The sequence below is a fragment of the Canis lupus genome, chromosome X, assembly GCF_003254725.2.
Source record: "Canis lupus dingo isolate Sandy chromosome X, ASM325472v2, whole genome shotgun sequence".
Classification (NCBI taxonomy): Eukaryota; Metazoa; Chordata; class Mammalia; order Carnivora; family Canidae; genus Canis; species Canis lupus.
The window spans coordinates 48,717,564-48,739,846 of NC_064281.1; the positions used below are offsets into that span (position 1 = coordinate 48,717,564).

The window sequence follows — 22,283 nt, forward strand, 5'->3', positions numbered from 1 at the left end:
CCAGGGCCCTTACACCGGAGGCCCTCAGAAGACTGGGCACCAGAGGTGAGGATGACCCAGCTAGTTGTGTGATCTAAAAGGTAGTAACTCACAAGGATGGAAGTAAGAGCTCACCACTATTCTTCAGATAATCGACGTGACTCCATCCTTAGGGCAGCAGGACTGAGTTAAATCCCTAATAATTTCATGTTAGGCAGGATCATGGGTCGTAACTCCTAAGTAGAAGCTATAGGTTCTACTCTATGAAAACCCGAGTACGGTATAGACCCGAGGCTGGGACACTCAGAGAGTGTGGCAAAACACATGGTCTTCGAAGATCTGCTTCTCTCTTGCTGGGAAGGTCTTGTCACAATTGGACAATTCAAACAAAGAGCCTCCATGTGCTGCTGCTCCAAGGTGGGACCAAAAATGTCGTCAGCCAAGTCTGATTTGCAGGTGGGGCATCTCTTCATGGTGCGCAGGCTTGGGGCTGAACTTTCCTGGATACCAGAATATGGGTTTCCATAGACAAGTGCTGGGTTTTGTCCTGCACCTCCTTGATCTAAAGTAGGTGCTTGATATGGCAAAGAGTCAAAATCCAGACCCATGTAACTCAGCAATCTGCTGTTCTCCCTCTTCAAAAGATCATTTTCTTTTTCCAACCTCTCTTTTTCTCTTTGCAGAGTGCTACACATAATCTTGTTCTCACTCAGTGTTTTAGACAGGCCAGAGTTCTCTATTGTAATAGGCTTTTGTTTCCAGGTAACATGTCTGTGGAAGACTTAATTCTGAATAGAGATATAGATATTACTGGAAACTAATTGTTTTTTCTATTATACTCTGCTTTATCAAAAAAGTAAAACATTTAAATTGTGCTACAGAAATCCAGATGTTGTCTTGCGATCTTTAAACAATAAATGAATGATTTGCCCTTAAAAAAAAGTTTTTGTTTTTTGATTTGTTTTTTGCTTGTTACCCCTTCTCCCCAGTTTTTACTATTTGCCAATACCTTTTTCTAGGAATGTGCTTTTTTTTGTACACATTTTTATCCATTTTACATTCTAAAACAGTGTAAGTTGTATATTACTGTTTCTTATGTACAAGGAACAACAATAAATCATATGGAAATTAAAAAGAATATGAATAAGTGCTCCACATCACTTACCATGAAGCAAATACAATTCACAACCACAATGAAATACCACTTTACCCTGGTTTGAATGGCTAAAACTAACATGACAGGAAAGAACAAATTTTGGTGAAGATATGGAGAAAAGGGAACACTCTCACACTGTTGGTGGTAATGTAAGCTGGTGCAGCCACTCCAGAAAGCAGTGTGGGTATTCCTCAAGAAGTTAAAAATAGAGCTACTTTATGAGCCAGGAATTGCACTAATGGGCACTTACCCCAACATTACAGATGTAGTGAAACGATCGGACACCTGACCCCATGTTTATAGCAGCAATGTCCACAATAGCCAAAGTGTGGATGGAGCCAAGGTATCCTTCCTCAGATGAGTGCATAAAGAAGAGTTGAGATATTATTCAGCCATTTAAAAAAATGAAATTTTGCTAATTGCAATGACATAGACAGTGGTAGAGTATGATGCTAAGGAAATACATCAGTCAGAGAAAAACAAATACCATATGAGTTCAGTCATATGTGGAATTTAAGATTCCAAACAAATGAGGAAAGGGGAAAATAGAGAGAAACAAAGAAAGAGACTCTTAATCACAGAGAGTAATCTAATGGTTATCAGAGGGGAGGGGCTGGAAATGGGTTGAATATCTGTTGGCAATTAAGGAGTGCACTTGTGATGAGAACTGAGTGATGTATGTAATTGTTGAATCACTATATTGTACCCCTGAAACAAATACATCACTGTATGTTAACTAAGTGGAATTAAAGTACAAATTAGCTAACTAAATCTATTGACTTTATTTTCTGTAGTAAAGAGAGTATTCCTACTTTATGGCATAATTTGTTTGCAGAGATATGTAAAATATCTGGATTGGATACTTCTAATCAATCACTAATCTGAAGCCAGAGGCTAAGTAACTCTGTATATGACACTTTATGTCACATTTTTAGAAAACCGGTTGCTCCCAGTGTTGCTGGATGATGTGGTGAAAGAAAAAGATGAACTCAGAAATGTGAATATCAGCTCAATAGGTGCAAAATGAGCAAAGAGCTACTCTGAATGCCCTGAAAGCATCCTATATCTCCTGTAGCTACAGGACTGAAATTGAGAAAAATCATATGCAGATCCTAATTCTGTACTGGTTGAATTACAATGCAAATTGAACTCCCAGCCCTGCAAGATGTTTCCTGTTAGTGTGAACATGTATTAGAAAATAATGGTATCCTGTAAGTTGGGATAATAATATATGGGGCAATACGGATGGAGTTGGGGATATTGAGTCCCTAAATCCTGATGAGTTTTTAATGCCAGTGGAAGAGTTCTTTCCTTCCAGTGAAAGTGGCCTTTCCACCTCCAGCACAAGTGGTTTCAATAACTTCCATGGACATCACCTCTTGACACCCAACAGCAGGTGCATCAATATCCCAAGTTATATTGACCTTCCCACCAACATTGGTATCAGCATTTCCACCTCTGTCTGAGGGGATTAACCCTGAATTGCCTGAGGAAATGACAATGGCCTTCCTTGAGTTAGTTGCCATACAAGACAATGCTTATTTTCCTCAGGACCCACCTCTACTACCCTCTTTTGCTTCTAGACCTACGAGTAGATTATCCTAAAAAACAAAGTATAGATTGTGACCCATGAGGAAGGGTGTTATATTCTAAGTGAACCACTTGAATTTTCTAATTTATACAAGTGGAAATTCTGAGAACATATTTGGGAATGTGTGTGGGATAATGGTAGAAAGAAAATAAAATTGGATCAGGCCAAATGTGTTGATGGGTTTATTAAGCAAAGATTAGGCATTTAATGTTTTTTTAAAAGATGACTTCTTTATTTTCTTTTTTTAAAAAAAGATTTTATCTATTTATTCGTGAGAGACACAGAGAGGGGCAGAGACATAGGCAGGGGGAGAAGCAGGTTCCCTGCAAGAAGCCTGATGTGGGACTCGATCCCTGGGCCCTGGGATCATGACCTGAGCCAAAGGCAAATGCTCAACCACAGAGCTGCCCAGATGACCCCAGGCATTTAATGTTGAAGGTTAGAGTACTCTCTAAAAAAGGTCCCTAGGGGCAGCCTGAGTGGCTCAGCAGTTTAGCACCACCTTTAGCCCAGGGCATGATCCTGGGGACCCAGGATTGAGTCCCAGGTCGGGCTCTCTGCATGGTGCCTGCTTCTCCCTCTGCCTGTGTCTCTGCCTCTCTCTCTCTCTCTCTCTCTCTCTGTGTGTGTGTGTGTGTGTGTGTGTCTCATGAATAAATAAATAAAATCTTTAAAATAAATAAAAATAAATAAAAAAATAAAAAAGGTCTCTAACAGTTTGGTTGGTTGGCTGAAACATGGACTAAGAGAGCCTGCAATACTTTGATTGGAAATGACCAACTTCTCTTGGTTTAATGTAAAGGATTCAGAGGCATATGGAGATTAGAATGTTTGAGTGGATTTGTGATTTAAGACCTACTCACATACATTGAAAGTACAGGAGGCATACCTTTTCTCCATGCTTTGAGAAATAAATCTGTGAGGGGAGCCCCAACATCCTTGAAGAACTTTGTTTTTTTGTTTTTGTTTTTGTTTTGTTTTGTTTTTCCTTGAAGAACTTTGTAATCAAAATTCTCTGTAGGCCTGACCTTACAGTGGAAAACACAGCCACTTTGGAAATTGAGATAACTGAATTGGGGTGTCATGAGCCAAGTGGTGACACTCAACCACCAAAGGCAACATAGATGTGATTACCATAATGGACAGAAGAGTCAAAGCAGCAATCAAGAGTTCGGCTCATGCTTACTTATGGCATGGGCTAATTAAGCAGGATGCTCCTAGAAGTGAAATAAATAAGCAGCTTACTAAATTCTTACTTGGGTTTTTTTTTTAAAAGATTTTATTTACTTATTCATGAGAGACACAGAGAGAGAAAGAAAGAGACATAGGCAGAGATATAAATAGGCTCAATGCAGGGAGCCTGATGTGGGACTCAATCCCCGGACTCCAGGATCACGCCATGGGCTGAAGGCAGACATTTAACTGCTGAACCACCCAGGCGTCCCCTTACTTGGTCTTTATAAGCAGAAAGGTCCTAGTTATGTGAACAAAAATATAACTTGAATCATAAAGATAGAGAGTCATGGGCCCTCAAACAACTTTCAGAATTGAGCCTATTTCCATACACAGAATTTTTTGAATTCAGGGGAGGCCATTTTCCCTTATAGAAGGACCCCAATACAGTATGGAATATTTATTTATACTGTTAGTTTTACCCAAAGGAACTTCCTCATAGGAACCTCTGGCTTTTTGTCAGGGTAACTGTACATTGAAGGAAAGGAAGTAATCAAACCTTTAGAGACTACTGGATACTGGCTCTGAACCAATAGTGATTTTAGAAGACCCAAACATCACTGGAGTAGGGGTTTATGGAGGTCTGGTGACCTATGGAGTTTTAGTCTGGTTCCCTGAACTCATTCCATGGTTTACTTCCACAGTTCTGGAATGCATAATTGAATTAGGCATATTTAGCAGTTGGCAGAATCCCCAGAGAGACTCCCTGACCTGTGCAGTGAAAAATGTAAAGGTGAGAAAGGATAAGGGGAAAAGATTAGAATTGCCTCTACCTAGGAAACTAGTAAATTAATAGGAATATTGTATTTCTAGAGGGGTTGCAAAGATTAGTGCCAGCAAGGACTTGAAAGGTGCAGGAGTAGTGATTCTCACCACAACCCATTCAACTCCTACTTGGCCAGTGTGGAAGACAGACCTTGAAAATGTCAGTGGATTATTAATACATTAAGAAGTTGGTGACTGCAAAAAAAAAAAAAAAAAAAAAAAAAAAAAAAGATGGTGACTGCAATTGAAGCCAATGTACCAGATGTGGTTTTATTGCTTGGGCAAATTAACACATTCCCTAGTACCCAGTATGCAGCTATTGATCTTGTTAATGTTTTTTTCTCCATCCTTGTGCATAAGGCCCACCAGATATAGTTTCCTTTCAGCTGACAATTCCAGTAACACACTCTCATATTCCTACCTCAGGGGTATATCAATTTTCCAACCCTAAGTCATTTTTTTTCATAAAGGCTTTAATCACTTTTATTCCACAAGATATTGCACTGATAGTGATAAAAAGTAATAACTCCTCTAGACTTGTTGGTAAAGCATTTATTTGCATGTCAGAGAGTGGGAAATAAATCCAACAGAAATTCAGGGGACTTCTACCTTCAGTGGTATAGAATATGTCATGATATCCCTTCTAAAGTGAAGGGTAAGTGAAGGATCTGGACCTCCTCTAACCAGGAAAGAAGTCATGGGACTTCTTTTTTTTTTTTTTTTAACGTTTCAAGCCTCTGGTTTTATTACTATCCAAATTTTTCTTTTTTCTTTTTTTTGTAATAATAAATTTATTTTTTATTGGTGTTCAATTTGCCAACATACAGAATAACACCCAGTGCTCATCACGTCAAGTGCCCCCCTCAGTGCCCGCCACCCAGTCACCCACACCCCCCGCCCTCCTCCCCTTTCACAACCCCTAGTTCATTTCCCAAAGTTAGGAGTCTTCCATGTTCTGTATCCCTTTCTGATATTTCCTACCCATTTCTTCTCCCTTCCCCTCTATTCCCTTTCACTATTATCCATATTCCCCAAATGAATGAGACCATATAATGTTTGTCTTTCTCCGATTGACTTCTTGGCTTCCATATTTGCATGAGACAATTCCCACAACGAATGAATGATTTAATTCTATAGTTTTGTTCCTTTGGTGAACCCTGAATAATACAATTGCTTTGCATAATGAAGGTCAACCTCAAATGGAATGATCTCTCTCTCTATCCCTGTTTCTATCTCTCTCTTTACCTCTCTCATATGAATTCACATAGTACATATGCACCCTCTTAACCATTTAATGATATTTATCACATTATTTTTACTTTGTTTTGTAGTGTTTCATACCCACATCATATCTTTGTCAATGGTCTGAAGGCTACATAAAGCATAAAGAGTGTTATTTGTCTTGGTATTTCAGCCTCTAGAAAAAGGTCTTGTACATTTTGTTTCATCCTCTAAATGAATGAATGAATGAATGATAAAGAAGTATGAATCAAAGAAACAACATCACTCAGCATGGTTTCACTCATACATGGAATATAAGAAATAGTGAAAGGGATTATAAAGGAAAGGAGGGGAAATGAGTGGGAAAAATTGAAGAGGGAGACAAACCATGAGAGACTCCTAACTCTGGGAAACAAACAAAAGGTTTCAAAAGGGGAGGTGGGTAGAGAGATGGGGTAACTGTGTGATGGGCACTAACGAGGGCACTTGATGGGATGACCACTGGGTGTAATGCTATATGTTGGCAAATTGAATTTAAATAAAAAATTAAAGTAAATTAAAGTAATAACAGCAGCAAGCCTGATTTATGAAAAAGTCTTATGTTGTTTTTTGGGGGATTACATAGAAGAGGTTTTTTAAAAATGAGTCTATATCCTTTATGATCTGAGTGCTTAATGAGAAAATGAAGGATGGATGTGGAAAATGTGCAAAGGAATGAAAATATTGATTCCTTCCATTTTCAAAAACCTTGAATATAGTTTAGGCAGTCATGGGTAAATCCAAAACACATTTAGAATTAATTAGCTCACTAAAATATTTGGCAAATTTAGTGATAACAAACTTTTATCTATCTTTATAAAAGAGATTTTGTTCAAACAACAGAAAACATACATTTTGCTCCTCATTCACTTGTTTTGAGCCTGTGCAGATATAGACTAAAATGAAGGGGGAAGAAAGATAATTTTACACCTATTTTTACTATAGCTTTTATTTGTGTCCTTTCCTTTAAATTCACTCTCTCAAAACTTCCCCAATCCCACACATTAACTCTCTGATCTGTACAGATAATTCATAATCCCAGAAATCTTTCCTTACAGAGTTAATCAGCCTCAATATTAATTTCTCTTCACAATGAACCTCAATATTCCTTTCTAAAGTTATTAGCTCACAAATTCCTGTGAATTGCTACTACAACCCCCAGCTATGATTATTTGTCCCTGTCTTGACATTTTCATGACATCATTTAGGAGTTCTGGATTCCTGGAGCTACGGAAATATGATACTCATTTTGACATCATCACGCTTCATTCTTCTTATCTGAAGAAAGCCAAGAACCAGAGTTAGCAAGCTCTGGGGAAACAGCTGCAGAGCCTATCTGAAAAGTGAATCTCGTAGTCCTGGCACACTGGGGATATGGGAGGTCCTGAGTCAGCACACTGACTAAACCACATTGTTCTCCAGATACAGCTCCTCTGCTCCCCTCTCCTTGAGCCAATAGCCTATTCTTTTACCTTTTGAAGTAAACATGTTTTTCTCTGCTTCCCAAAGTTAAGCATTCCTATAGCTAATCTGTTAGTTCTCTTAGAGAAAACTGGAGGAGACAAAGCCTCCGGTTTGAGTCCGAGTTGGAGTCTTGGTCTGCCTGCCCCCCAGATTAAAATTCAGTGAGATTCTGAGTCTTCATAAGGTTGCCTCTGACTATCCTGGATCTGTAGCAAGTGGTGCCTGCCTGAACAGGGACCTGAAGTTGATAATCATGAGTACTACAGCGTGATACTCTGTAACTTGGGTCATGTAACAAGGCAGAGGATTGTGTTGTATCCTTCAGGTAAGGTAACAATGGGGCAGAATTCATTTAGTCTAACGCATTATGTTTTCTTTCTAAAATATTTGCTCCAACAAGCTGAGGCACACGTAGCACTGAACATTTGCAGGAACTGGTCCAATATATAACATGCTGTTGTGCTTGGTTTCCAGAAGAAATTATACTAGATGTAGAAACATGGGATCAAATAGGGAAAACTTTACAGCAACAATACAGACAGAGTTTGAATGTTCCAAATTTGGTCTTCACTGCCTGGGCTTAGGTTAAAACAGTGTTGGAAGGGGAGAAAACAAAATCAAAGCATGAATATTGGGCACCTCTAGCCCCATTCCCTTTACCTCCCTGTAACCCTTTTGTAGAACCTGAGGAGAAAATTTTTCTTACCAAACCTATCCCCTCCTTTGAGGGTCAAACTTCATTTCAGCAAGCTATTGCCAATTCAGCAGGTAATCCTTTTTCTGAACCAGAATATCAGTTAATTTTTCCCATTGAAGAGGTTACTAATGGCCAAGGGGTCATTAATAAGGTGCATAAGACATTTGATTTAAAAACTATGGGCTAGATGGAGGGGAGGGGCAAGATAGCGGAAGAGTAGGGTACCCAAGTCACCTGTCCCCACCAAATTACCTAGATAACCTTCAAATCATCCTGAAAATCTACGAATTCGGCCTGAGATTTAAAGAGAGAACAGCTGGAATGCTACAGTGAGAAGAGTTCACGCTTCTATCAAGGTAGGAAGACGGGGGAAAAAAGAAATAAAGAAACAAAAGGCATCCAAGGGGGAGGGGCCCTGCAAGGAGCCAGGCTAAGGCTGGGGCGAGTGCCCCCAGGACAGGAAAGCACCGTCCCAGAAAAGCAGGAGGTTCACCAATCTTCCCGGGCGGAAAGGCGCTCGCAGGGAGTTAGAGCAGGACCCCAGGAGGGGCGGGGATGCCCTCAGGCTCCCTGGGACACTAACAGACACCTGCACCCCGGGAGAGTGCGCCGAGCTCCCTAAACCGCTGCAGCGCGCAGGGCTGGACCTGGGAGCAGCTCTGAGGGGCTCAGGCGGAGGCTCCATGGAGAGGGGGCTGCCCGGCCGGCCGGAGCGTGAATCCAACAGCGCAGGCCCAGGAGGACAGGGCGCTGGGGACACAGCCCAGGATCTGGCCTCTCCCCGGGACAGGCAGAGGCCAGGAAGGCACAGGACAGCAAGGACCCTCCTGCCCCAAGCTGAGCAGATCAGCGGCCCCGCCCCCGGAGCATCCAGGCCCCTGCAGACTGAGAGCTCCGTTACTGCGGGAGCTGAATCCAGGGCTCCAGAGCTGGCCGCCACCACTGTGGTTGTTCCTCCCGGGGCCTCACAGGGTAAACAACCCCCACTGAGCCTCACGGTGGCCTCACTGGATAAGCAGCTTAAACATCACTCACTGAGCCCTGCACCAGGCAGGGGGCAGAGCAGCTCCCCCAAGTGCTAACACCTGAAAACCAGCACAACAGGCCCCTCCCCCAGAAGACCAGCTAGATGGACAGGGGAAAAACAAATTATTGACCAAGCAGCACTGGAAAGTTCCAGGGGAAGTCAAGGGACTTACAGTATACAGAATCAGGATACTCCCCCTTGCTTTATATTATTTTATTTATTTTATTTAATTTATTTTATTTGCTTTTTGATTTCTGTTTGCTTCCCCCCACCCCTTTTTTTCCTTTATTTCTTTTTTTTCTCTTTTTCGTCTGTTTTTTTCCTTTTTTTCTCCATTTTTCCTTTTTTCTTTTTTCTTTTTTCCCTTCTTTCTCTTCTCTCTTTTTCTCCTTTTCCCAATACAAGTTGTTTTTGACCACTCTGCACTGAGCAAAATGTCTAGAAGGAAAACCTCACCTCAAAAGAAAGAATCAGAAACAGTTCTCTCTCCCACAGAGTTACAAAATCTGGATTACAATTCAATGTCAGAAAGCCAATTCAGAAGCACTATTATACACCTACTGGTGGCTCTAGAAAAAAGCAGAAAGGACTCAAGAGACTTCATGACTGCAGAATTTAGATCCAATCAGGCAGAAATTAAAAATCAATTGAATGAGATGCAATCCAAACTAGAGGTCCTAACGACGAGGGTTAACGAGGTGGAAGAACGAGTGAGTGACATAGAAGACAAGTTGATAGCAAAGAGGGAAACTGAGGAAAAAAGGGACAAACAATTAAAAGACCATGAGGATAGATTAAGGGAAATAAACGACAGCCTGAGGAAGAAAAACCTACATTTAACTGGGGTTCCCAAGGGCGCTGAAAGGGACAGAGGGCCAGAATATGTATTTGAACAAATCATAGCTGAAAACTTTCCTAATCTGGGAAGGGAAACAGGCATTCAGATCCAGGAAATAGAGAGATCCCCCCCTAAAATCAATAAAAATCATTCAACACCTCGACATTTTATAGTGAAGCTTGCAAATTCCAAAGATAAAGAGAAGATCCTTAAAGCAGCAAGAGACAAGAAATCCCTGACTTTTATGGGGAGGAATATTAGGGTAACAGCAGACCTCTCCACAGAGACCTGGCAGGCCAGAAAGGGCTGGCAGGATATATTCGGGGTCCTAAATGAGAAGAACATGCAACCAAGAATACTTTATCGAGCAAGGCTCTCATTCAAAATGGAAGGAGAGATAAAGAGCTTCCAAGACAGGCAAGAACTGAAAGAATATGTGACCTCCAAGTAAGGTCTGCAAGAAATTTTAAGGGGGACTCTGAAAATTCCTCTTTAAGAAGAAGTCCAATGGAACAATCCACAAAAACAAGGACTGAACAGATATCATGATGACACTAAACTCATATCTTTCAATAGTAACTCTGAATGTGAATGGGCTTAATGACCCCATCAAAAGGCGCAGGTTGTCAGACTGGATAAAAAAGCAGGACTCATCTATTTGCTATCTACAAGAGACTCATTTTAGACATAAGGAAACCGACAGCCTGAAAATAAAAGGTTGGAGTACCATTTACCACTCAAATGGTCCTCAAAAGAAAGCAAGAGGGGATCCCTGGGTGGCTCAGCGGTTTAGTGCCAGCCTTTGGCCCAGGGCACAATCCTGGAGTCCCGGATCGAGTCCCACATTGGGCTCCCTGCATGGAGCCTGCTTCTCCCTCCTCCTGTGTCTCTGCCTCTCTCTCTGTGTCTCCATCGATATCATAAATAAATAAATAAATCTTTAAAAAAAAAAGAAAGCAAGGGTCACCATCCTTATATCAGATAAACTAAAATTTACCCCGAAGACTGTAGTGAGAGATGAAGAGGGGCACTATATCATACTTAAAGGATCGATCCAAAAAGAGGACTTAACAATCCTCAATATATATGCCCCGAATGTAGGAACTGCCAAATATATCAATCAATTAATAACCAAAGTTAAGGCATACTTAGATAATAATACACTTATACTTGGTGACTTCAATCTAGCGCTTTCTACACTTGATACATCTTCTAAACACAACATCTTCAAAGAAACAAGAGCTTTAAATTATACACTGGACCAGATGGATTTCACAGATATCTACATAACTTTACATCCAAATTCAACTGAATACACATTCTTCTCAAGTGCACATGGAACTTTCTCCAGAATAGACCACATACTGGGTCAGAAATCAGGTCTTAACCGATACCAAAAGATTGGGATCGTCCCCTGGGTATTCTCAGACCATAACGCCTTGAAATTAGACAAACACGTGGAGGTTAAGGACAATCTTGCTAAAAGATGAAAAGGTCAACCAGGAAATTAAGGAAGAATTAAAAAGATTCCTGGAAACTAATGAGAATGAAGATACAACCGTTCAAAATCTTTGGGATGCAGCAAAAGCAGTCCTGAGGGGGAAATACATCGCAATACAAGCATCCATCTGAAAACTGGAAAGAACTCAAATACAAAAGCTAACCTTACACCTAAAGGAGCTAGACAGAAAATAGATCCTACACACAGCAGAAGAAGAGAATTAATAAAGATTCGAGCAGAACTCAATGAAATAGAGACCAGAAGAACTGTGGAACAGATCAACAAAACCAGGAGTTAGTTCTTTGAAACAATTAATAAGATGATAAACCATTAGCCATAATTATTAAAAAGAAGAGAGAAAAGACTCAAATTAATAAAATCATGAATGAGAAAGGAGAGATCACTACCAATACCAAGGAAATAAAAATGATTTTAAAAGCTTATAATGAGCAGCTATACGCCAATAAATTAGACAAGCTATAAGAAATGGACCCATTTCTGGAAAACCACAAACTACCAAAACTGGAACTGGAAAAGTAGAAAAGCTGAGCAGGCCATTATGGAGGGAGGAAATTGAAGCAGTCATTAAAAACGTCCCAGGACACAATAGTCCAGGGCCAGATGGCTTCCCAAGGGAATTCTATCAAACGTGTAAAGAAGAAACCATGCCTATCTACTAAAGCTGTTCAGAAAGATAGAAAGAGGTGGAGTACTTCCAAACTTGTTCTATGAGGCCAGCATCACCTTAATTCCAAAACCAGACAAAGACCCCACCAAAAAGGAGAATTATAGACCAGTATCCCTGATGAACACAGATGCAACAATTCTCAGAAGATACTAGCCAATCGAATCCAACATTACATTAATTTTATTCACCATGACGAAGTGGGATTTATCTCCGGGATGCAAGGCTGGTTCAACACTCGTAAAACATTCAATGTGATTCATCATATCAGCAGGAGAAAAACCAAGAACCATATGATCCTCTCAATAGATGCAGAGAAAGCATCTGACAAAATACAGCATCCATTCCTGATCAAAACTCTTCAGAGTGTAGAGACAGAGGGAACATTCCTCAACATCTTAAAAGCCATCTATGAAAAGCCCACAGCAAATATCATTCTCAATGGGGAAACACTGGGAGCCTTTCCCCTAAGATAAGGAACAAGACAGGGATGTTCACTCTCACCAGTGTTATTCGACATAGTATTAGAAGTCCTAGCCTCAGCAATCAGGCAACAAAAAGACATTAAAGGCATTCAAATTGGCAAAAAGGAAGTCAAACTCTCCCTCTTCGCAGATGACATGATAGTGTACATAGAAAACCCAAAAGCCTCCACCCCAGGATTGCTAGAACTCATACAGCCATTTGGCAGTGTGGCAGGATACAAAATCAATGCCCAGAAATCAATGGCATTTCTATACCCTAACAATGAGAATGAAGAAAGAGAAATTAAGGAATCAATCCCATTAACAATTGCACCCCAAATCAGAAGATACCTAGGAATAAACCTCACCAAAGAGGTAAAGGATCTATAACCCTAAAAACTATAGAACACTTCTGAAAGAAATTGAGGAAGACACAAAGAGATGGAAAAATATTCCATGCTCATGGATTGGAAGAATTAATATTGTGAAAATGTCAAGGTTACCCAGGGCAATTTACAGGTTTAATGCAATCCCTATCAAAATACCATGGACTTTCTTCAGAGAGTTAGAACAAATTATTTTAAGATTTGTATGGAATCAGAAAAGACCCCGAATAGCCAGGGGAATTTTAAAAAAGAAAACCATAGCTGGGGGCATCACAATGCCAGATTTCAGGTTGTACTACAAAGCTGTGGTCATCAAGACAGTGTGGTACTGGCACAAAAGCAGACACATAGATCAATGGAACAGAATAGAAAACCCAGAAGTGGACCTTGAACTTTATGGTCAACTAATTTTCGACAAAGGAGGAAAGAGTATCCACTGGAGAAAAGACAGTCTCTTCAATAAATGGTGCTGGGAAAATTGGACATCCACATGCAGAAGAATGAAACTAAACCACTCTCATTCACCATACACAAAGATAAACTCAAAATGGATGAAAGATCTAAATGTGAGACAGGATTCCATCAAAATCCTAGAGGAGAACACATGCAACACCCTTTTTGAGCTTGGCCACAGTACCTTCTTGCAAGATACATCCACGAAGGCAAAAGAAACAAAAGCAAAAATGAACTATTGGGACTTCATCAAGATAAGAAGCTTTTGCACAGCAAAGGATACAGTCAACAAAACTAAGACACCCTAAAGAATGGGAGAAGATATTCGCAAATGACGTATCAGATAAAGGGCTGGTATCCAAGATCTATAAAGAACTTTTAAACTCAACAGCAAAGAAACAAACAATCCAATCCTGAAATGGGTAAACGACATGCACAGAAATTTCACAGAGGAAGACATAGACATGGCCAACAAGCACGTGAGAAAATGCTCCGCATCACTGGCCATCAGGGAAATACAAATCAAAACCACAATGAGATACCACCTCACACCAGTGTGAATGGGGAAAATTAACAAGGCAGGAAAAAACTAATGTTGGATGGATGTGGAGAAAGGGGAACCCTCTTGCACTGTTGGTGGGAATGTGAACTTGTGCAGCCACTCTGGAAAACTGTGTGGAGTTCCACAGAGTTAAAAATAGATCTGCCCTACAACCAGGAATTGCACTGCTGGGGATTTACCCTGAAAAATACAGATGCAGTGAAACGCCAGGACACCTGCACCCTGATATTTATAGCAGCAATGTCCACAATAGCCAAACTGTGGAAGGAGCCTCAGTGTCCGTCGAAAGATGAATGGACAAAGAAGATGTGGTATATGTATACAATGGAATATTATTCAGTCATTAGAAGGGACAAATACCCACCTTTCATCTCTACGTGGAGGGACCTGGAGGGTATTATGCTGAATGAAATAAGTCAATCGGAAAAGGACATACATTATGTGGTCTCACTCATTTGGGCAATATAAAAATTAGTGAAAGGGAATAAATGGAAAGGAGAGAAAATAAGTGAAAAATATCGGTGAGGGTGACAGACCATGAGAGACTCCTGACTCTGGGAAATGAACAAGGGGCAATGGAAGGGAAGGTGGGCGGGGGGTTGGGGTGACTGGGTGATGGGCACTGAGAGGGGCACTTGGCAGGATGAGCACTGGGTGTTAATCTATATGTTGGCAAATTTAACTCCAATTAAAAAGTTATAAAAAAAATAAGGGGGTAAATCATAGTAGGTGAACACAGTACATTGATTTTTTTTCTGTCTTCCTCCCACTAAACATAGTTTCATATTTTGCTCACTGCTGTATATTCAATATATAAAACAGAATCAGAAGTATGATGAAATCTTTCTCTGATTAACAAGCTGTGGATATCCCCAAATCCCTGTAAAATAATATAAGTCCTATGGGCCAGAGGTATAAGGGTAGTGATGACTGTCTTCCTTCCCCCACTAAGATATATGCTCTACGACATCAAGAACTTTGCCTAGATTGTTTGCCATTCAATCCTCAGGTCCTAGGGCAGGGCTGAGCCTCTATCTGATTATGTATTAATAACCTAATGCCATCATGAAACAATATAATACTTGGTTCAGGACTTGGGGCCTAGTGGGAGAACAGGGGCTAAAAAGCATTATTATATATCTGAAAAGGATATGCATTTCTATTTTTTGTATCTAACATATACTTTAACCCGTTATTTATATCTTGTTTTTTATTATTCTGTGATGTTTTATATTCACCTTATATCTTCATTATTGGACTGAAGACTACTTAAAGGATAAAAGACAGGAATGCCTGGGTCGCTCAGGGGTTGAGAGTCTGCTCAGGGTGTGAACCTGGGATCCAGGGATCCCCACAACAGGCAGGGCGGAACCTGTTTCTCCCTCTGCCTGTGTCTCTGCCTCTCTCTCTGTGTCTCTCATGAATAAATAAATAAAATCTTTTTTAAAAGGATAAAAGACCATGTGTTAAGAAAGGAAGGGTTGTTTTGTTTTGTTTTTTACTGCTACATCCCAAACTCTTAAAACAGTACCAGAATTAGGGCCAACTTTCCTCTGAGTGTCTGTCTGAATGTCAGGTGGCCCCAGTATTATCACGGGAAAATGTAAGTCCTGTTTCTGGTCTTGAGGTCAGGTTTGGTAGTAGATATCTATCTCAGCTACGACCAAGATACAAATTCTATGAGAAATGAAATTTTTTTTTTTTAGTCAGTAGCCAGTGCTGTGGCTAGGGCCAAGCATTCCTGAGTGTCAAAAGTGGTAAAAGAATAGAAAAAATTTTTTTTCTATAATAAAAAAGAAAATAAATTCCACATGACTTAAAGTTTCCCATTTATGTCAAAATTTTTAAAAGCACAAAAACCAATGCTATCATCAATTATGGTTATATCTGAAATAAATGTGTAAGACATAGCCAAGATTCACACTAAATTCATATTAGTGTTTCCTTCAGCAGAGGAAGCAAAGTAGAAGAGGAAGTATTGGGAAAAGGATTTATTATATGTAATGTTCTGACTTTAAAAAATACATAAATCTATATCTAAAGCAAATATGCCAAAATGTTGATAAATTTAATTACTTAAATATTGACATTGTTAAAAAAATATTGACATTGTTGATTTGGGGCAAAAGTAAACAAATGTCATATTTCACATACTTTCCATATTATGTTTTAATTTTTCAAAATAAATAAAATATAAAGAGGTTTTATAACTCTTTAAAACACCATTATAACTGATTTATTATAATGTTTTCACTATTGAACATATTTAGGAAATATGCATATGCAATATGCAAGATCATAAAGCATCTGAAAAATACAATCAAGAAGCTTGATAATAGAGAAAATTTTAAATTTTATTTTTTACAGAAACTATACATTCCTTTTTAATAGAAAGCGTAAATAAACCAATTACCATTGGAGAGATAAGAAGGCTGACTAAGGATCTACCATCAAAATTGTTACCAGGATTAAATTGTTTTATAGCTTAGTACTAGCTAATTAAAAAAAACCTGGAATTTGAAATAGAAAAATTTTAAAAAAGAAAAACAATTCCAATGCTTTTTAAGTTATTTCAGACCACAAAAATGACTGAAAAGTCAACAATTCATTTTTAAAACTAGCACGATTTTAAAAATAAAACTTGATAAAGACAGTGTAAGAAAGAAAAAAATACAATTTCAGTTTGAATTATAAATGCAATAATTCTAAATAAAATATTAGCAAATAAAACTCAGCAATATATCAAATGATTATTACAACATGACCAAGTAGGATTTATTCCAGAAACACAAGTTTGGTTCAACATCAAATACTTACTCCTCTAATTCATTATATCAACAAATTAAAGGAAAACAAAATCATATGATTTTGTCAATGGATGCTGAAAGACATTAGATAATTTTCAGGAGCCATTTTTAGTAAGCCCCCTAATGGAAACAGGAATTTTTTATTTATTTAAATTAAAAAAAATTTTTTTAAACAGGAATTTTTTAAAAAATGGAATAAAATAAACTCCTTAAACATTCTAACGGCTAGTGACTATTTGCCAATAACCAATAGCAAATGTCATATTAATAGCACTAAAGACAATTCTGTGAAAATTAATACCAGAGAAGCATATCTGTCATAATCATTAGTTAACATTACTTTGAATAAATAAAATTATCTTCATTTGCAGATGAAATGACTATATACCTACAAGACTGAAAATATTCTAAATATTCCATTTTTTAAGTGTAATAAGAGACTTTAGTAAGCTGATTCAATATAAGGTAAATTTTTTTTAAATGATCTGTGGTTTGTCTATATTGTTAAAAATAAAAAGTTACAAATGAGGAGGAAAAAACACCCAATTCAAAATGTCAAAATGTGACAATATCTGTAAAAATATTTAGAAATAAATTTAATCAGATATAATGGATCCTTATGAAGAACATAACAAAACCAAAACCAAAAGATTTTAATGATGTACCACAACTCTGGAGCCTTAAGGGTTAATACCATTAAAATTGTCCTCTAAATAGAAATGTAGGAAAAAACAAATAGAAATGTAGAAATGTAACACAACTCTAAGATATTAGGATTTTTAAAATGTGGAAAGAATGCTTTCAATTTTTATAGAAAGAATGAATGGCTAGAACAATTTATATAAAAGAAGAAATGGAAAACAAAACAAAATACCTCATGAAAGGAAACTTGCTTTACCAGAGTTCAAAATTTATGGTCAAGCCACTAGAGTTAAATGATTAGAATACTGACTCACAAACTTGAAAATGGGTGGTTTATTTAATAAATGATAGTGTAATCAGGAATCCAATGTGAACAAAATGTATATCTGAACCTTCGTCTTATACCATATACAAAATAAACTCCAGATGGAGTTAAAGCCTTAAAATTAATGAAAATTTTAGAAAAAAAAATGTAGGTGAATATTTGCATGACATTCATCTGAAAAAGACAGTAAACTCAAAAGCCAAAAAGTAGGTAGTAGTCTACCTAAAAATTAAAAATGACAGCAACAATTGTAAAGTAAAAGATACCATCAATACAGTTAAGATCAATGACAGAATGTGAAAAATACAAATGTGCTACAAATGATTAATATGTACCCTAGAGAAATGTAATAAGAACTCCTACAAATTTATAAGAACAAAACTTCAATAAACAAATGAGCAAAGGATAAGTACTGGCAAATCACAAAAACGAAAAATCCAAATAGTCAAACAAACAAACCTCCTTGAATTTGTCAATTAAAAATATTATGTAATTTTTCACCCTCCAGATTTGCAAACTTGAAAGAGTGCTGGAGAGGATACTGGGAAATGAGCACTTTCATTTTGTATCATAATTTTGTAATATCCTTTAGAATTAAATATACCTCCTACCTAGCAATCCCATTTCTGGGGATCTACCCAAAAGAAATAAAAGCACCAGTATTTATAGCAGCAGTGTTATGATGAAAAAAGGGAGGGAAATAATTTAAGTGACCATCAATAATAAAATGGTTGAATTCCTTTTTGGTTTATAAATATATTGTATATGCAGCTGCTAGAGGGAAGGAGAGAGAGAAGAAGAGAAATGGGTGATTTATTTAACAAATGTGATGGCATAATCAGTACCTGATATGAACAAAATGTGTAATTAGATCTCTATGTTATACCATTTACAAAAATAAATTCCAGAGGCATAGGGGGACTGGGAGAGGAGAGGAGGGAAAGGGGAGAGGGAAGGAGAGAAACTTGCAACTAATGATTAGAAAAGATACCATGGATATTCCAAATGTGAAAAGCAATTACAGAGAAATGATGTGGCTTTTCATTTTTACAGAAGAGACTGCAACAAACTTTCTGTAAGTGGATGGGGAAAACGTGGAAGATTATATATCATGTTCTTAATACATGTTACATGGGAAGAAGAGGGGAGATAAAGTAGGGGAAAGGATCTGGAGTGGGGTTACACCAATAATTTTTCTTAGTTTTTCATTGTTCCAATGGTCATGAATACTTTTCGATTTTCTATTAACCCCCAAATTTAATCTTCAATTACAGAACAAGGCAATTATCAAAAGTACCAACATAGGCTTGGGACAAAACCGTGGGACTAGTCCATGTAAAATTTGGAGGCACAATAAGTAACAACTAATAAATTCCTGAATCTCTGACACCAACATTGTTCTCAAAAATTCACAATTACAAGAACATGACATATTTTACATCTAATAGTTCCACGACTTTTGCAAAAAAAAAAAAAATGAATTTAGGGGGTTTTTACCAAGCCATAGACATAAATGTGAATATCATCATCAAACTTAATGAAGTAGACGGATGGCTTGGCCACCACTTGATGGATAAAAATGCCGGTTCTCTTGGACCCGTCATCTTTGGCGTGTTCTACTTGCTTGCCCACAAGACTGTCGACCACTTCTCCGGGCTCCCTTTCTGCTGTAGGAAAATAGTAGTTGGAATCTGGAATGATGCGCAGGTCACCATCTTTGTAGTCATCCAGCAGTGTGTACATATAAAGGACAGGATCTTTCTCATAAGTGATGTAAAACCAAGTGTCCATCACAGGGGCTCGCGCCAGGACCATGCCCTTCCATTCATCTTTCGTACCGTGTTCACCCTCAAATACATGCCCCACTGCTTTGCCAATCAGGGAATCTGCCAGACGCGAATCAATGCGAGGAGTTGGCACTCTTTCAGGAAGGATTTCTAGCGCTAAAACTCTCTTATCTCGGTGCAGCTCTAGTCCATACACACTATCTTTGCCATCATATTTGATGATGTAGAGAGTGGGCTTCACGGAAACCTGCTCAAGCACTGTACCCTTCCACTGCTCCACGGGCTCATTGCCTTCCTTCCAGCCGTGTTGAATGCGGCAGCCCACGATGTTCCTACGCGTGAGGAAAGTGGGCTTGCGCCTCTGCTTCCTGTGGGTGTGCCTTTTCTTCATCAAGTATGCAGAGACGCCATCGACACCCATCGGGGGCACAGTTGGGGGTGACATGGCTCAGGGTTTAAGGAGGCTCAAGCAAAGCTGCCACTTGCTCAATTAAGCTGACAAAATGTCAACACTATCCAATATGAGATCTTTTTTCGTGATCTCCGTGTCCGTCCTCCCTTCCCCAAGCGCAAGGCTCTCACCAAGGCTTGACAGAAATCCTCTGACCGTGGGCACTGGGACAGCGTGGGCCTTTTGACAGGGTTCTTTCCCGCCCAGGAGAAGTGTCTGCAGCAGTGGCGGTAGCCGCAGGAGATGGCGGGCTAGCTTGTACTGCCTACGCCTTGCACCCGCCCCAACTCCCAACCCTGAGTCCCAGAATTGACCACTTAGCTGTTATCGATGGTGCTGCAGCTGCAAAACGGTGATTGAGGAGGCGACACGAAAGGTAGGCAAGGGATAAGAGAGATGACTGCAGCAGCAAAGGCGCAGGCAGCGGTGGGTCTCTGACAAGTCCGCGCGGCCTCGGCTTTGCAGCGCTGCTCTGCTTGGCCTAGCTCTGGCGCCAGGGTTTTTGCTGCTTCAGGAATCCGACTCCTCTGAGCCCGCCTGCGCCTCGGCCCCGCCCCCTGCCATTCGGTCTTCCGCTTGGCTTGCAGCTGCAGGGCGGGTCAGTGCGCGCACCCGCTTTCAAAACACACAGTCACGGGCTCTCGCTCCATTTCCTCACGCACTTCCGATCGCTTTCCTCAAACTGGAGCCAGACAGGCCGGCTCCCCTGGTCCTTCTTTCTGGCCCCCTCTCGTCCGTCAGCCTTCTCCACAGCCACGCCATCTGCTTTCTATCTTACAGGAATTCCTTACAAAGCCTTTAAAATTATATTCAGTACAGTACACTCATACACAAACATAATTTGTATGTACAAATTATTTTCTTTCAGTTTAAGGAATATGAGAGCAGTGAAGAAAAAGCCTGTGCACAGCCCACCATCTCGATCCAAACTCCCCTTTATTTCTTCTACCTGATCTCTCCCAGTCATGCCTTTTTTAATGATCTTTTCTGAATGTAAAAGAAATGTACTGACATTGTGGAGAATTCCTGAAATTCAGCGAAATAAAAGACAAAACTAACTTTAATCTTACTATCTAGACATACAGTAAAATGTTAGGTATGATTTCTTCCTCATTAATAAGTCTATGCTTATATTTTACAAAATTGGGATATTTCATACGTTTATTGCTTAATTTTTCCCATATATATCAAGAGTATTTTCCAAGCTTATTAAATACCCTGAAAGCAGGATTTTTTAATTGCCTCATGTTTCTTTGTATGGATGGCCCATTATTTATGTTAAATGACCTATGACAAAAGAAACAATGAAGTTAATTTACCTTCACACATGGATTTATTGAGCTAGTATAAACCATACTTACAAATAATATTTAATGTCACGGAAATCCACATATGAGATAAGAACGGTCTGTGAAAAAGCAAGCTATTGAGAAAATATTGTGGGAAAACAAATTTTGTAGAGAGAGAAATGAATGGATTTTTGTTGTATATATTTGCTGTTTTTCTGCTTATAGAACTACTGCATCCTCATATGGAAAATCTGAAAGATAGAAAAGAAAGTGTCTATAATTTCACCTACCTCAAGTCACAGGACTGTTATGAAGATTATTTTTTAAAGATTTTATTCATTTATTCACAAGAGCCACAGAGAGAGAGAGAGGCAGAGACACAGGCAGAGGGAGAAGCAGGCTCCATGCAGTAAGCCCGATGTGGGACTCAATCCTGGGACTCTAGGATCACACCCTGGGCCCAAGGCAGGCTCTAAACCTCTGAGCCACCCAGGGATCCCCTGTTATGAAGATTAAATGAGAATGTCTGTAAAGCTTTTAGCCTTGTATCCTACTTTACAAGATGGCAATTAAAACCAGGGAAGTCTATCCCCCTAATTCTCATTCCTCCACCCTTCACTGGTGAGAAGAGAATAACCTTATGTCATCACAGATAAAATAAAGGCCATTAATTTATCTAGAAATGTAGAAAGGTAGGGGAGAGAGTTGCAAGATGACAATACAGGCTGCCTCCACATTTCATACCTTCCAAGGCTGGGACGGGAAAACCTAGTCTTTGTACCATTTATTTTTTTTAAAGATTTTATTTATTTATTCATGAGAGGCACAGAAAGAAAGAGAGGCAGAGACACAGGCAGAGGGAGAAGCAGGCTCCATTCAGGAAGCCTCATGTGGGACTTGATCCCAGGACTCCAGGATCAC

General features: G+C 39.2%; 1 protein-coding gene across 1 annotated transcript; it reads right to left on the reverse strand.

Moving 5' to 3' along the window:
• Positions 1 to 16,394: 16,394 nt before the first annotated feature.
• SPIN4 (spindlin family member 4) lies at positions 16,395 to 20,746 on the reverse strand. Its single transcript, XM_025453382.3, has one exon. It carries the CDS (start codon positions 20,065 to 20,067, stop codon positions 19,318 to 19,320), a length of 750 nt encoding a protein of 249 aa, XP_025309167.1. The 5' UTR covers positions 20,068 to 20,746; the 3' UTR covers positions 16,395 to 19,317.
• Between the last annotated feature and the right edge of the window lie 1,537 nt (positions 20,747 to 22,283).

What these genes read in the sequence shown, in the direction of transcription:
- SPIN4 (XM_025453382.3), bottom strand. Translation starts at nt 20,067, where the DNA reads ATGTCACCCCCAACTGTGCCCCCGATGGGTGTCGATGGCGTCTCTGCA.